The 13,474-nt window shown below is 41.5% G+C and overlaps 1 protein-coding gene across 19 annotated transcripts in view; it reads right to left on the bottom strand.

Moving 5' to 3' along the window:
- The window catches only part of kdm2bb (lysine (K)-specific demethylase 2Bb), a 252,681-nt gene that overhangs the window by 113,489 nt on the left and 125,718 nt on the right, over positions 1-13,474 (bottom strand). For all 19 annotated transcript variants that reach the window (XM_078554196.1, XM_078554183.1, XM_078554193.1 and 16 more), the window contains one exon: positions 9,617-10,092. In XM_078554196.1, the coding sequence (XP_078410322.1) occupies positions 9,617-10,092 (476 nt within the window). The remainder of the gene's footprint in view (positions 1-9,616; positions 10,093-13,474) is intronic.

Below are 13,474 nucleotides of genomic sequence, written 5' to 3'. Positions count from 1 at the left end.
TTTGAGGGTTTCAATTTATCTCTCCTCCCCTGTCCGTGTCAACCCCGTTTAGAACTGTACCCTTTGTTTCATATTGCCTCTCTTTGTTCTTCCCTCCAAAATGAATCACTTCACATCTCTCCACCCATACCATCAGCCTATGTCCTCTTCAAGCTTATTACTACCCTCATGACAATTCACAATAATCCCAAGTTGTGTAGCATCTGCAAATTTGGAAATTGTACATCCAAGTCTAGGTTATTAAAATACACACGAATAACAGTCTCTTGGGCAAGGCAGCAGCAGCCATGGGATTGTACTCTATCAAGGAATCCGGAGAACTGAAAGTTTGTGCAGAAAAGCTGACAAGAAAAATATATTTCAAAGTCCATTCGGTATCTAATGCAAGATGACAAATGCCTATTTTATTATGTACTGATTATACAGGCAGAGAATGATGTTTTGCTGATTTCCACAGAATAGCCTGCATTACTCTATATAGCCAATAGGTGGCAAAAATAATGATTACTGCACATCTAACAGAGGAAGCTTCTTTCAAATACACCACCATTTTGTCAGTGACTAATGCAACAATTTTTTTTGTTTCAAAAGCAGCATTTGAGGATACCCTGAGAGAGAAGGGAGAAGCAAAACTTCATAAGTGCAGATAAAATCATATTCATCAAGGAGACTGCAACCAAAATGTCCCCCTGCCACCCACAAAAAAAACAAATCAAAAATGGATGGAAGTGTACATTAAGACAGGGACAGGATAGAAGACGCTCCTGGGAAAACCAGGAAAATTGCAAGGTAACAAAAAGGTGTAAAATTGTCAACAGAAAATTAGGTTACAAAACATCATTTTAGCTCAGCTGATACAGTATTTGAACAATACAGGCAGAGAATATTCCAGGTCTGGGCTGAGTTTGTTCTCAGCCTTGGCCTAAGTGGAGTTGATCCAGTTAGCCTCACATGGAAGAAAATCATCCAGGGATCACACTACCGATTACTATCTTGGAACCTGAACCAAAAGTGCAAGTGTGGATATTAGGCAAAGATAGGATCAAGTTCACCCCCAATCCCAGCTATGTGATCAATACTGACAAACATCATTTAGCTTCACACCTGAGGAATGGCCACTTAGGCATTGTACTTACTCATCCTTCTAACCATACCTAAGCCTGGCAGTCATTTTTAAGTCAGGAGGAGGAAGAATTTAGTGGATGAGAAGGCACATTTTATTTGCCACTTTCTTAGCACCCTTAAGAAACTAGGTACAGTTTCCCTTTGATGTATTATAGTTATTTGGATCAATTATGTGCAAGTCTAGGCAGGATATCCGACTATGGAAATATCACAATCTGGTACAATTCTGTCCTCATTCAGCATCCGCATATCTTCCTGGTCTCTATTGTAAAATTCTTCCCTTCGATTTCAGATCTCTCCATGGCCTCCCCCTGCCTTATCTTTATCATTTCTTCTAACGCTGCAATCCTCAGATATCTGGGCACATCTAATTCCAACCTCTTTGCATCCTTGATTTTAATCACTCTGCCACTGGTGGAGATGCCTTCAACACTGCAATTCCCTAGGCCCTAAGCTCTGCAATTCCCTTCTGATCATTCGTCCCTTTATACGGCTCAGTGATAAATTTTTTGCTAACACTCCTGAGAAGCATCTTGGGACATTTCACAACAAATGGTTACTATAAAGGCAGTTTCTTTCCCTCGTTTTCTTCCTTCATTTCCTGAAAGCCACTACAATTGTTGAGAATGTTCCAAAGCCTAAAGCAAGCCTCTGGTACCCTGGCCATTCATAAAGTGACACTCTAAGTTGTGTTAAGTGCGTTACAAATTTCAACACTCAAATAGGTATTCTCTTGAGTTCAGCATTACAATTTACTCCCATAAACAGACTTTCTGGTCTCAATAATTAGGATAATACTTCACTGGTCATTATCTCATTAAATATTGTGCCACAGGGAATTAACAATAAGGCCCTTCATTGTGTGTACTGTGTACTGCGATCACCCCTATCATTCAGAAAGAGAATTTATAAACATTTCAGTAACAAGCCCAACTGTAAAACAGCAACTTTTTTTTTTAAAAAGCAAGAATTATATGAATGCATACAAAATAATTTTTCCACTGAGGTTCAATCAATTTCATGCTGACCCCTGTATCAAAATAATAAATTACACAAATCTTGCCCTTTGATGTGTCCTATCTCATTTTACAAGTTAGTTTCACTGAACTGTGTGTCAAGGCTGGGAGCTGAATATTCAATGGTATTTGACATTTCAGAAGGATAGGCAGAAAGGAAAAGGAGGTGCAGTAGCTCTGTTAATAAATGATAAAGTCAGTACAGTAGTGAGAAAGTATCTCGACTAAGATCAAGATGTGCAATCAGTTTGGGTGGAGGTAAGAAATAGTAAGGGAAAGAAGGCACTGGTGGAGAGAGTGGTTTATAGGCCCCCTGACAGGAGCTACACTGTAGGAAAAGTATCAGTCAAGAAATAATGGGGGCTTGTAGGAAAAGTACTGCAATAATTGTGGGACATTTTAATCTTCATATAGATTGGACAAATCAAATTGGCAAAGGTAGCCTCAAGGGCGAGTTCACAAGAGTGTATTTGGGACTGTTTCTTAGAACAGTACATTGTGGAACCAACTAGGGAACAGGCCATTTTAGATCTGGTAATGTGTAATGAGACAGGGTTAATTAATGATCACATAGTCAAGGGTCTTTTAGAGAACAGTGATAATAACATACATTCAGTTTGAGGGAGAGAAATGTAGGTGTGAAACTAGAGTCTTACACCTGATTATAGGCAACAAGGGTATGAAGACAGAGTTGCCTAGAGTGGATTGGGTAAATAGGTTAAAAGGGAAAATGGTAGAGAAGTAGCGGCAGACATTTAAGGAGATATTTCATAACTCTAAACAAATATATTCCATTGAAAAAGACTCTCTAAGAGAAGAATGAACTATCTGTGGTTAACTAAGGAAGAAGTTAAGGATGATATCAAATTGAGAGAAAAGACTTTCAATGCTTCAAAGATTAGTGTGGGCCAGAAGATTGGGAACATTTTAGAAAGCAACAAAGGATGACTAAAAAATGAGACAAAATAGAAAATGAGAGTAAACTAGCAAGAAAAGACAGACAATAAGAGCTTCTGCAAGCATGTAAAAAGAGCAGCTAAAGTAAGCATTGTTCCCTTAGAGGATGGTACAAGGTAATTAATGGCTCAGATCTTCTGGTCTCTAGATCATCAGAGGCCAGAGTATTGCACCCACCCCCCGTCCCCAAAATGTGCTTCAGGCCCTTGCGGAAGTCCCAACGCAAAGACTCCTTGGGAATTGCCCGGGAAGTTTGAACTTCTGATGGGCAATTATCTTGCTCCCTGGGACTTTCCAAAAAAGTTGCAAACTCTTGAATTAGAGTTGGAGGCTTCGGACACTTCCAACTTACATTCCTGTCATAGTTACCTAGGAAATGTTACACAGAAAATTCCTAGTCTAATTCCTGGGTAACAGGAATACAACAGACGCCCCAACTTTCCCCTCGAACCCTCCGCCTGACTCCTCACAGACATGCCCCCCCCCACCACCCGACTTCCCCTCCGACACAACCTGACTAGCCCACGACCCTCCTCTGACCTGACAACCCCTCCTGACCCGACCAACTCACCCACCTGTCATCATACCCACTCACCTATTCACTAACACACTGAGAGGCTTGGGACCTTTAAACACTTATCAGAGTATGGCAGTTAGTGCTGTAAAAAGGGGGTGTGGTTTCTGCACAGGTTCTTTTCGCTGCTCTCTGCGAGGATTCCTGCGCTAAGGAAGTTCTGTAGGATCCTCCATCGCAGGTCAGAGCCTTTTCAACGTATGTAAGTAAATGGGTAGTTTTCTGTCTGATCAGAGTTGGACACAGGGGTTCCAACTCTGATAAAAACGTTTTGGGCCATTAATGTGAAACAAGGAAACAATGGAGACTTTGAACAAGTATTCTGAATCTGTCTTCACAGTGGAAGACACTAAAACTATCCTAATAGCAAAAAAACAAGGAACAAATGGGAGGGAGGAATTTGAGACAATCACTAGAGAAAAAGTATGAGGAAAACTAATGGGATGAAAGGCTGACAAGCCTCCTGGACCAGATGACCTTCATCCTAGGATCCTACAAGAATTGGCTGCAGAGATAATGGATGCATTAGAATCTTGTAAAATTCCCTAGATTCTGGAAAGGTCCTAATTTGATTGGAAAATTGCAAACGTTATGCCCCATTCATGAAAAAGGGAGATAGAAAGCAGGAAACTATAGGCTAGTTAGCTTAGCATATGTCATTGGGAAAATGCTGGAATCCATAATTAAGGAATTGGTAGAAGAACATGTCAAAAAGCATAATAAAGTGTCAACATGGTTCTATGAAATGGAAATCGTGTTTGACAATTTTTTTTTAGAGTTCTTTGAGGATGTAACAAGCAGGGTGGATAAAGGAGAACAAGTAAATGTAATGGATTTGGATTTTCAAAAGACATTCAATAAGGTTTTTGAAAATTCATTTATGGGATGTGGGCATCACTGGCTAGGCCAGCATTTATTGCACATCCCGACTGCCCTTGAGAAGGTGGTGGTGAGCTGCCTTCTTGAATCACTGCAGTCCATGTGGTGTAGGTACACCCACAGTGCTGTTAAGGAGGGAGTTCCAGGAGTTTGACCCAGCAGTGAAAGAACGGCGATATATTTCCAAGTCTGGATGGTGAGTGGCTTGGAAGAGAACTTCCAAGTGGTGGCGTTTCCATGTGTCTGCTGCCCTTGTCCTGCTAGATGTTGGTGGTTGTGGGTTTGGAAGGTGCTGTCTAAGAAGCCTTAGTGAGTTCCTGCAGCACATATTGTAGATAGTACACACTGCTGCTGCGAGTCAGTGGCGGAGGAAGTGAATGTTTGTGGATGGGGTGCCTATCAAGGGGGTTGCTTTGTCCTGAATGGTGCCAAGCTTTTGAGTGTTGTGGGAACTGCACTCATCCAGGCAAGTGGGGAGTATTCCATCACGCTCCTGACTTGTACCTTGTAGATGGTGAGCAGGCTTTGGGGAGTCAGGTGGTGAATTACTCATCGCAGGAGTCCTAGCCCTGACCTGCTCTTGTAGCCACAGTATTTATATGGCTAGCCCAGTTCAGTTTCTGGTCAATGGTAACCCCCAGGATGTCGATAGTGGGGGATTCAGCAATGGTAATGCCATTGAATGTCATGGGGCAATGGTTAGATTCTCTCTCATCAGAGATGGCCATTGCCTGACACTTGTGCGGTGTGAATGTTACTTGCCACATGTCAGCCCAAGCCTATGTATTGTCCAGATCTTGCTGCATTTGGACATGGACTGCTTCAGTATCTGAGTCATCGCAAATGATGCTGAACATTGTGCAATCATCAGCGAACATCCCCACTTCTGACCTTATAATGGAAGGAAGGTCATTGATGAAGCAGCTGAAGATGGTTGGGCCTAGGACACTACCCTGAGGAACAAGGTTCCATGTAAAAGGTTACTACACAAGACAAGAGCTCATGGTGTTGGGTCTAATATATCAGCACAGACAGAGGGATTGGCTAACTAACAGGAAACAGAGTCAGGATAAATGGGTTATTTTCAGGTTGGGGTGCCACAGGAATCAGTGCTGAGGTCTCAACTATTTACAACTTATACTAATGACTTGAATGAAGGGTCCAAATGTATTGTAGCCAAATTTGCCAAGGATACAAAGATAGGTGAGAAAGCAAGACAACAAGTCTGCAAAGGGATCTCGATAGGTTAACTGAGTGGGCATAGATTTGGCACTTGGAGTATTAATGTGGGAAACTGCAAGATTATCCACTTTAGAAGGAACAACAGAACTGCAAAATATTATTTAACTACAGAGAGTCTAAAGAATGCTGCGGTACAGAGGGATCATGTATGAAACACAAAAAATTATCATGCTGTCACAGCAAGTAAGTAGGAAGACAAATGGAATGCTGGCCTTTATTACAAGAAAGATGGAGTATAAAAAAAGGGCATTTGCTACCATTGTACTAGGCATTTGCGAGACCACACCTCAAGTTTTGGTCTCCTTATTTAAAGGAGGGATTATACTAGCATTGGAGGCATTTCAGAGAAGGTTCACATGGTAATCAACCTGGGATGAAGGGATTCTTGTCAGGAATGGTTGAGCAGATTGGACATATATACTCACTGGAGTTTAGAAGAATGCTGAGAGGATATTTTGCTTGATGGGGAATCAGAACAAGGGGGCATAACTTCAGAACAAGGGGTCAGCCATTTAAGACTTCTGCTCAAAAGTTAGTGCACACTTAGTGCCAACCATTTTGGGGCTTTAGTTGTCCGTGCAGCATCCAAAAAATTCTAGACATGTATATTTGGTCTTTCAAAGGCACTTCACAGGAGCATTACCAAACAAAATTCTACATTAAGCCACATAAGGAGATATTTACACTGGAAAGAGGTGGGTATTTTAAGAGAGGAGAGAGCAGTAGTGAGATGGAGTGGTTTAGCAAGGAATTTCAGAGCTTATGGTCCAGGAAGTTAAAGGCACAGCTATAGTGGGGCGATGAAAACTGGAATTTGAAACAAAGATGAGAATTTTAAAATCAAGGCGCCGGAAGTCAATGTAGATCAGCAAGCATACAGATGATGAGTGAACCGGACTTGATGCAAGTTATGATACGGACAGCAGAGTTTTGGATGAACATAGCAGTGGTAGGCCCCATGAGCCAGTTCTGCCATTTAACTAGATCATGGCTGATCTTCTAGATTAATGCCATCTTCTCACACTATCCCCATATCCCTTGATGTCATTGGTATCTCGACCTCTGCTTTGAACATACTCAATGACTGAGCCTCCACAGCCCTCTGGGGCAGAGAATTCCAAAGATTCACCACCCTCTATTCCTCCTCATCCTGGTCCTAAATGGCCTACTCCTTATTCTGTGACTGTGGGCCCTGGTTCTAGACCCTCCGGTTCTAGATCCCCCCAGCCAAGGGAAACATCCTTCCTGCATCCACCCTGCCGAGCTCTGTAAGAATTTTGTACACTTCAATGAAATCTAGAGCTCAGAGAATACAGGCCCAATTTCCTCAATCTTTTCTCATAGGACAATTCCGCCATCCCAGGAATTGGTCTGGTGAACCTTCGATGCACTCCCTCTTATGGCCAGTATATCCCTTTCTTAGTAAAGGAGATCAAAACTGCACACAATACTCCAGATGTGGTTTTAACAAGGCTCTATACAACTGCAGCAAGATTTCCTTACTCTGATACTCAAATCTCCTTGCAATAAAGGCTAACATACCATTTGCCTTCCTTAATGCATTTTGCACCTGCATGTTAGCTTTCTGTGACTTATAAACAAGAACACCCAGGTCCCTTTGGATATCAACACTTCCCAATCTCTCCCCATTTAAGAAATACTCTGCCTTTCTGTTTTTCCTAACAAAGTTGATAACTTCATATTTTTCCATATTCTCTTCCATCTGCCATGTTCTTGCCCACTCACTTAGTCTGTCTAAATCTCTTTGAAGCCTCTTCGCATCCTCCTCACTACTCACATTCCCACCACGTTTTGAGTTCAAGTTTATGGAAGATGAGGGGCCAAACAGGGAAATATTGGCATAGTCAAGTCAAGAAGTAACAAAGGCACGGATGAGGGTTTCAGCAGCAGATGAGTGGAGGCAGGGGTGGAGACCTGCGATATGAAAGAGATGGAACGCAGCAATCTTGAAGGTGGGGCAAATATGTGGTTGGAAGCTCATCTCAAAATAGGATGCCAAGGTTGTGAATGGTCTGGTTCAGCCTCAGATAGTGACCAAGGCGAGAACACAAGAAATAAGATCAGGAGTAGACCACAAGGCCCATCGAGCCTGCTCCGCCACTCAATACGATCATGGCTGATTTTGGGCTTCAACTCCATTTTCCTGTCCGCCCTCCCATATCCCTTAATTCCCTGAGAGACTATCCCAGCCTTAAATGCATTCAAGAATGGAGCATTCACAACCCTTTGCAGTAGAGAATTCCAAAGATTCACAACCCTTCTACTGAAGTAATTGATAAATCAGTGGCTAAGGAATGAAGGCTAAAGTTTCGGTCTTCCCAGTATTTAGATGAAGGAAATTTCAATGGAGTGAAGAAAATTGGGGCCAAATTCAGAGGAGTGCAGAGATCTGAGGTTGAAGGGCTGAGAAAGGAAGACCGAATTCTTCGCCACAGTGGATAGCACTACATGCTGGTGCTCCAACAAAGTCTCTCCCATATCTTCAGAGTCTGATTTATTATAAAATAAAGAGAATGCGTATAAAAATGAATATCCATGTGAAATGGCACAAAGAGAACCTGTGAACATGGGGTCATTGGCAGCCCACCATTTTACTTGTATGGCAGGCTGGTGTGCCTCATCTGACTGCACTGGACTGGCCTCCAAACATACATCATGCTAGATGTTAGGGCCGAGGAAACATAAGCTTGCAGTAGATGGAGTTGCCATGCTCTCCAAGCCAGTGGCATTTTCTAGGCCAGCCAGGTGCCTCTCTACCTCCATTTCACAAACATGTGACTGGAAAGTCCAGTTTATGGCTGTGGAATCTTACCCTGAAGTCTACAAGCACTTGTCGCAGCAGTTTGCTACCTGTGTTTCCAGCTTCCTTAATTGAGCAAATATTAATATTTTCTAGGAAGGAACATTTTCCGGTATGGAAAGATCCCAAGCTTGTTATCCATATGATAACAGAATCATAGGCTGATATTCTCCCAGTTTATGGCTAGAACCTGGTGTTGTCTATCCTGGTGAAATTTAAAGCCACTCCACTAGGGTTAGGGCAGACGTTTGCTGGAAGAGTCAGGCAAATCTGCACATCCTTTAGACAACTGGTGTTTTTTTTTTAAATCCCCCATAGGCAATGAAGAGGGGGGGGCGGAGAATATCAGCCTATGATTCTGTTATCATATGGATAACAAGCTTGGGATCTTTCCATACCGGAAAATGTTCCTTCCTAGAAAATATTAATATTTGCTCAATTAAGGAAGCTGGAAACACAGGTAGCAAACTGCTGCGACAAGTGCTTGTAGACTTCAGGGTAAGATTCCACAGTTAGAGGAAACTCATTCGCTTACACGAAAAAACCTTAATAGGACATATCCTCACGGTATTGACAAGAATTCCACTTGGCAGAAGTATGTCAAGTTATCGAAGTTGAGTTGCTGCAAATCCTGCAGAATAATTAAACAGTAGAGGCTAACAATCTCCAAACCCAGAAAAGCTGTTTGTCATATTTAGTAAACTGATGGGATTTTCCTAATTATCACTGACACATTAAGTCCTAAATATCAAATTTAAAGAGGCATTGAAGGAATTTTCAATTTATTTTGTCAATCCCCTGGGTCTCAAAAGATGACTAATATACTGTGCTTTTTATTAATTAACCAATTTAGTGTCATATTATTATGAAAACGTAAATTGAAACACAGGATAAATGCCACTTGTAATCAGAAATGATAACATGACTCGCATTTGATTAAAATTGTGCGCTCCAGACAGAAAAACAATTGCGTCAAAGCCTTTGAAAACATTTTACACTAACCTTCATATCCTCCAGAAGGGCATAAGGATCTTCTATCCCTTCAGGGACACATTTTTTATTCTCTGGCAAGGACTCCAGTTTTTCCACAAGTGCTTTTAACCCTTTCAACTCAAACTCTGTCAGATGAATCCATTTGTTAGACCCCTCAGACACTGGCTGGGAGGGGTCAGGAGATCCGCTTGGTGTCTTTGGACAGTCTGTCAGCATTGGTGACTTGGTGCTATCATCTGAGTCATTGGACAAAGTCCGCTTTAAACGCTTTGTCATTTTCTGAGTCTTCCCAGAGCTTTCATTTCCTTCTGAATGCGCACTGTTTGGAGAAGGCGAATCATCACCAAATACTTTTGTGCTTTGAAGGCTCATTTTATCTCTTGTCTCATCTTTCTCCTCCTTGACACGCACATCAGAAGATTCCTCATCCATGTCTAGTCGGGAATCTGATGAAGGACTCTCTGTATTTGGTTTCTTCTCTGTATCTGAGAATATTTAAATTTAAATGTAATATGTCAAGCATTAATCAAGAAAAGGAAAATATTGTGTTCAAGTTAAATAATGGATAATATTAATAGGTGATTACATTAAGGAAACTAGGAACAAAGCCAACACTTTGTTACAGTATGTAGAAGACAATAATCTCAAGATACAAAATTGGAAGTCATTGGCTATTGGTCAGCAGCAGGAACCTTCTGATTTTCTATTCCCTTGGGCAGGGCACTGAGGCCCAATTATTGCTCTCCTTTAGGGATTTGCAACAGCCCTAGGACATGCTGTCACGTCCATCCAGGGAAAATGCCTTGCAATGTAATAACTGCAAAAAAATTCCAGTCACCACTCTAGGCAGTTTAGACATTCTGTCATTAATACAACTGTACCAAATATTTTCAAAACTATAGTTGCAAGGGGTTAAAAGAACCTGCTTGTAGGAGTGATTTTTTTTGGCGCATTATTAATAGAATGCTGTAAATTTCTCATTCTGATACACCCACTTGGCTCCACAGGGAATCACAACAACAATGAAAAGCATTTCAGTTACAGTATTAGCACAAAACTCTCCAATAACAAGAATCATCATCTTTGTCTCTGACAATACCTACACATATGTTTAATACCCTTTCAACGCACTTTCACACAAGAATGCAAAATGTTATTTTCCCAATGGTTTTGGCAATCAGTTTTAAGCACCAAGCACAGGTAAATAACTGACTGCTTTAGACGCCATCACATCTAAGCTCAGTTCTACTCCCACCTAAAGCCCACACTTCCTAGTCGAGGTCACAGGACAGTAGTCAAAAGCAAGAACCTGGACTGACTTTTGCTTTCTCTTACCCAGGGGTTGACGTCTGCCTGAGCTGATCCAAGGATCAGCACTGGGACAGCTAACTTTGCCATTGTCTCCCCCGAAACCCGCCCCACCCCAAAGTAGAAAGCTTCACTCTTTAATAGCACTACAAAACTTATGTTGTCATGAAAACGGAGGTTGCACTGCTAGACAAGAATAACTCAGTTGCCCTATTTTCCAATCATTAAGGCCCGTTTTGCTGGAGTCAACTGGGTGTCAATCAGAAACTGGAGTGCAGAACCATCATGCTGAATATCTGCCTATTTTGTACCATTAGTATAATAAAGCAGCACTTCAGGTGCTAGCAAACTCAGCTGAGCAAAAAAGTATCAAGGACCTCTTGGAAGGCCATCAGGGATATCCAGGGGACCACGAGGAGAAGCAAGATAAGCCTGAAGAGACTGTAATGCATAACCTGGTCTTCGTTGTGACAGCCATTAAGAAAGCTCTCATGTAGGATATCTCTTAACTGCAAGTTAATAATTCTGTAACTTGTGTCAGTCTTGGATTAGTGATAGCTGCTCAGGCTCAAAATCAGGAGGTCATAGATGCAAGCCCCAGTTCAGATGCTTGAACACATATGAGCTGATACTTCAATGCAGAGCTGAGGGAGTGTTGTACTGTCAGAGATGTTGCTCAGCTAAAATATTAAAGCGAGGCCTCATCTTCCCTCACGGTTGGACGTAAAAGGTCCGATGGCACAATTCAAAAGAACAAGGGATCTCCTGTCCACCTGCACAGACACTCCAAGTTTTGAAAGAAACTAGTGCCTCATGCTCGCAGCTTAAGTCACCCAGGCACAGCCATTCATAATTACTTACTGATGTCAGGTTGGGTCTTTCGAGCCAAGGCATGGAAAGGTTGACTCCTAGCTGGAAGCAGGTGAATTAATTTGTGCACATCATGATGTTGAAATTCTATGATAAGCATTACTTTCCGAGAGGCTTTGCCAGTTTCAACTGCTAAAATGGAACTGATATTCCAACACAGAGAGTTGGCCTCACTGAAACCAGTCTATGTGAGCTAATTTTGGGTTTGGCAGTGTTATATAGTAAATACAGAATTGATTTTATGGGATTGGCACAAATTTGGTACAAATTTCACAGCATAACACCTTTACAGTTTGTTTGGATGAGAACATGATGTTACCTTAAGATGCTTATGAGTGTTATAGGCACGTGGCATTCTTACTTATTGACAGCACTCAAAGTAAACAGACCAACGCAGCAGACTAATGGAGGCCTTTTTTTTAAAAAAGGAGCTCCTACTCGACTATAGCACCGACATAAAAAAACTACCTAGAGAATTGACTAAGCATCAATTTCCAAGTTTGGTGCACACAAACTTTCTTTCCTTCCCACTGGAAAAAGGGTCAAGAACCAGAGGACACCGATAAAAGGTCACTGGAAAAAGAACCAACAGTGAAATGAGGAAAAACCTTTGACGTCGCAAGTGACTAGAATCTGTAATCCACTGCCTGAATGTGGTGAGGCCGATACAATCGGGGCTTTCAAAAGGGAATTGGATAAGCATCTGTCACATGTGCATCAGGGGAGAAAAAAAATGGAAAAAAGCAAACAGCAAGGGTGCTCAAATGCACTGCTACAAAAATTTGTAGTGAAAGCAAATTAATTGTTTTACACTTTGTTTGATTTTGGAGAGAAAAGAGAGCGTACAATAAAGGCTTAAAAAACACACTGTTCCCTGCTCAGCCACACAATTATAAACACATAATTGCAAATAAATTTCAAACATAATTTTCATAGTGATTAATGAGGGAGTTTTCATCAGCCCACTCCTATGGCATCCAGGCAAAAAGACCAATGACAATGTCTGAGAACAGTGTCCCTGTCCATTCCACCTAAAGATTGGGTGGTCCAAAAAGATGAGGGGGGAAAGGAAACAGCATTGAGAAAAAGACTATCTTGTTCTCAGAAGAAAAAGTCATCACTAAATGGCAAGCGGTCTAATTAGTAATTGTATTAATGCTGTCCAAGTTTAAGTCAGGAGATAAAGAATTATTTTCTGCTAATTAATTTAGTTCTAGATTTTTTTCATAATTTTATTCATGTTATTTTTAGCCCTTTTCTCCTTAAGCTGACTCCTTACTGAAGTGTCATTCCATGATGCCAGTCATGCTCACCCAAGTAACCATTTTTCATGTCTGAGCCTTAACAATGCATTGGGGAGGTTATTCAACTACAGAGGCATCATAATCTAGTCCAATTCTATCTGCATCCAGCTCAGACAAACAAATTGCCAGCTGGGGTTACTGACTATCAAACATAAGCATGAACACTTGCTTATTTTCTCCTCCCTTACTGATTGTTTCCATGTCCCTAACACTACCCCAGTTGAGAGCACCTGACTTAATACATACCAGCGACCTTGCTGGTTAAAATGATCCAACCAACACATGATAAACTAGCTGGGCCATTAGGGGAGCAACTTAATTACTTAGCTCCAATCAAGCTATTGTTAGTCTGCTGAAAGACAGTGCATATTTTATGGAATTTGCT

The sequence above is a fragment of the Cetorhinus maximus genome, chromosome 12, assembly GCF_964194155.1.
Source record: "Cetorhinus maximus chromosome 12, sCetMax3.hap1.1, whole genome shotgun sequence".
Lineage (NCBI taxonomy): Eukaryota > Metazoa > Chordata > Chondrichthyes > Lamniformes > Cetorhinidae > Cetorhinus > Cetorhinus maximus.
This window is presented reverse-complemented; position numbering and strand designations above follow the sequence as displayed.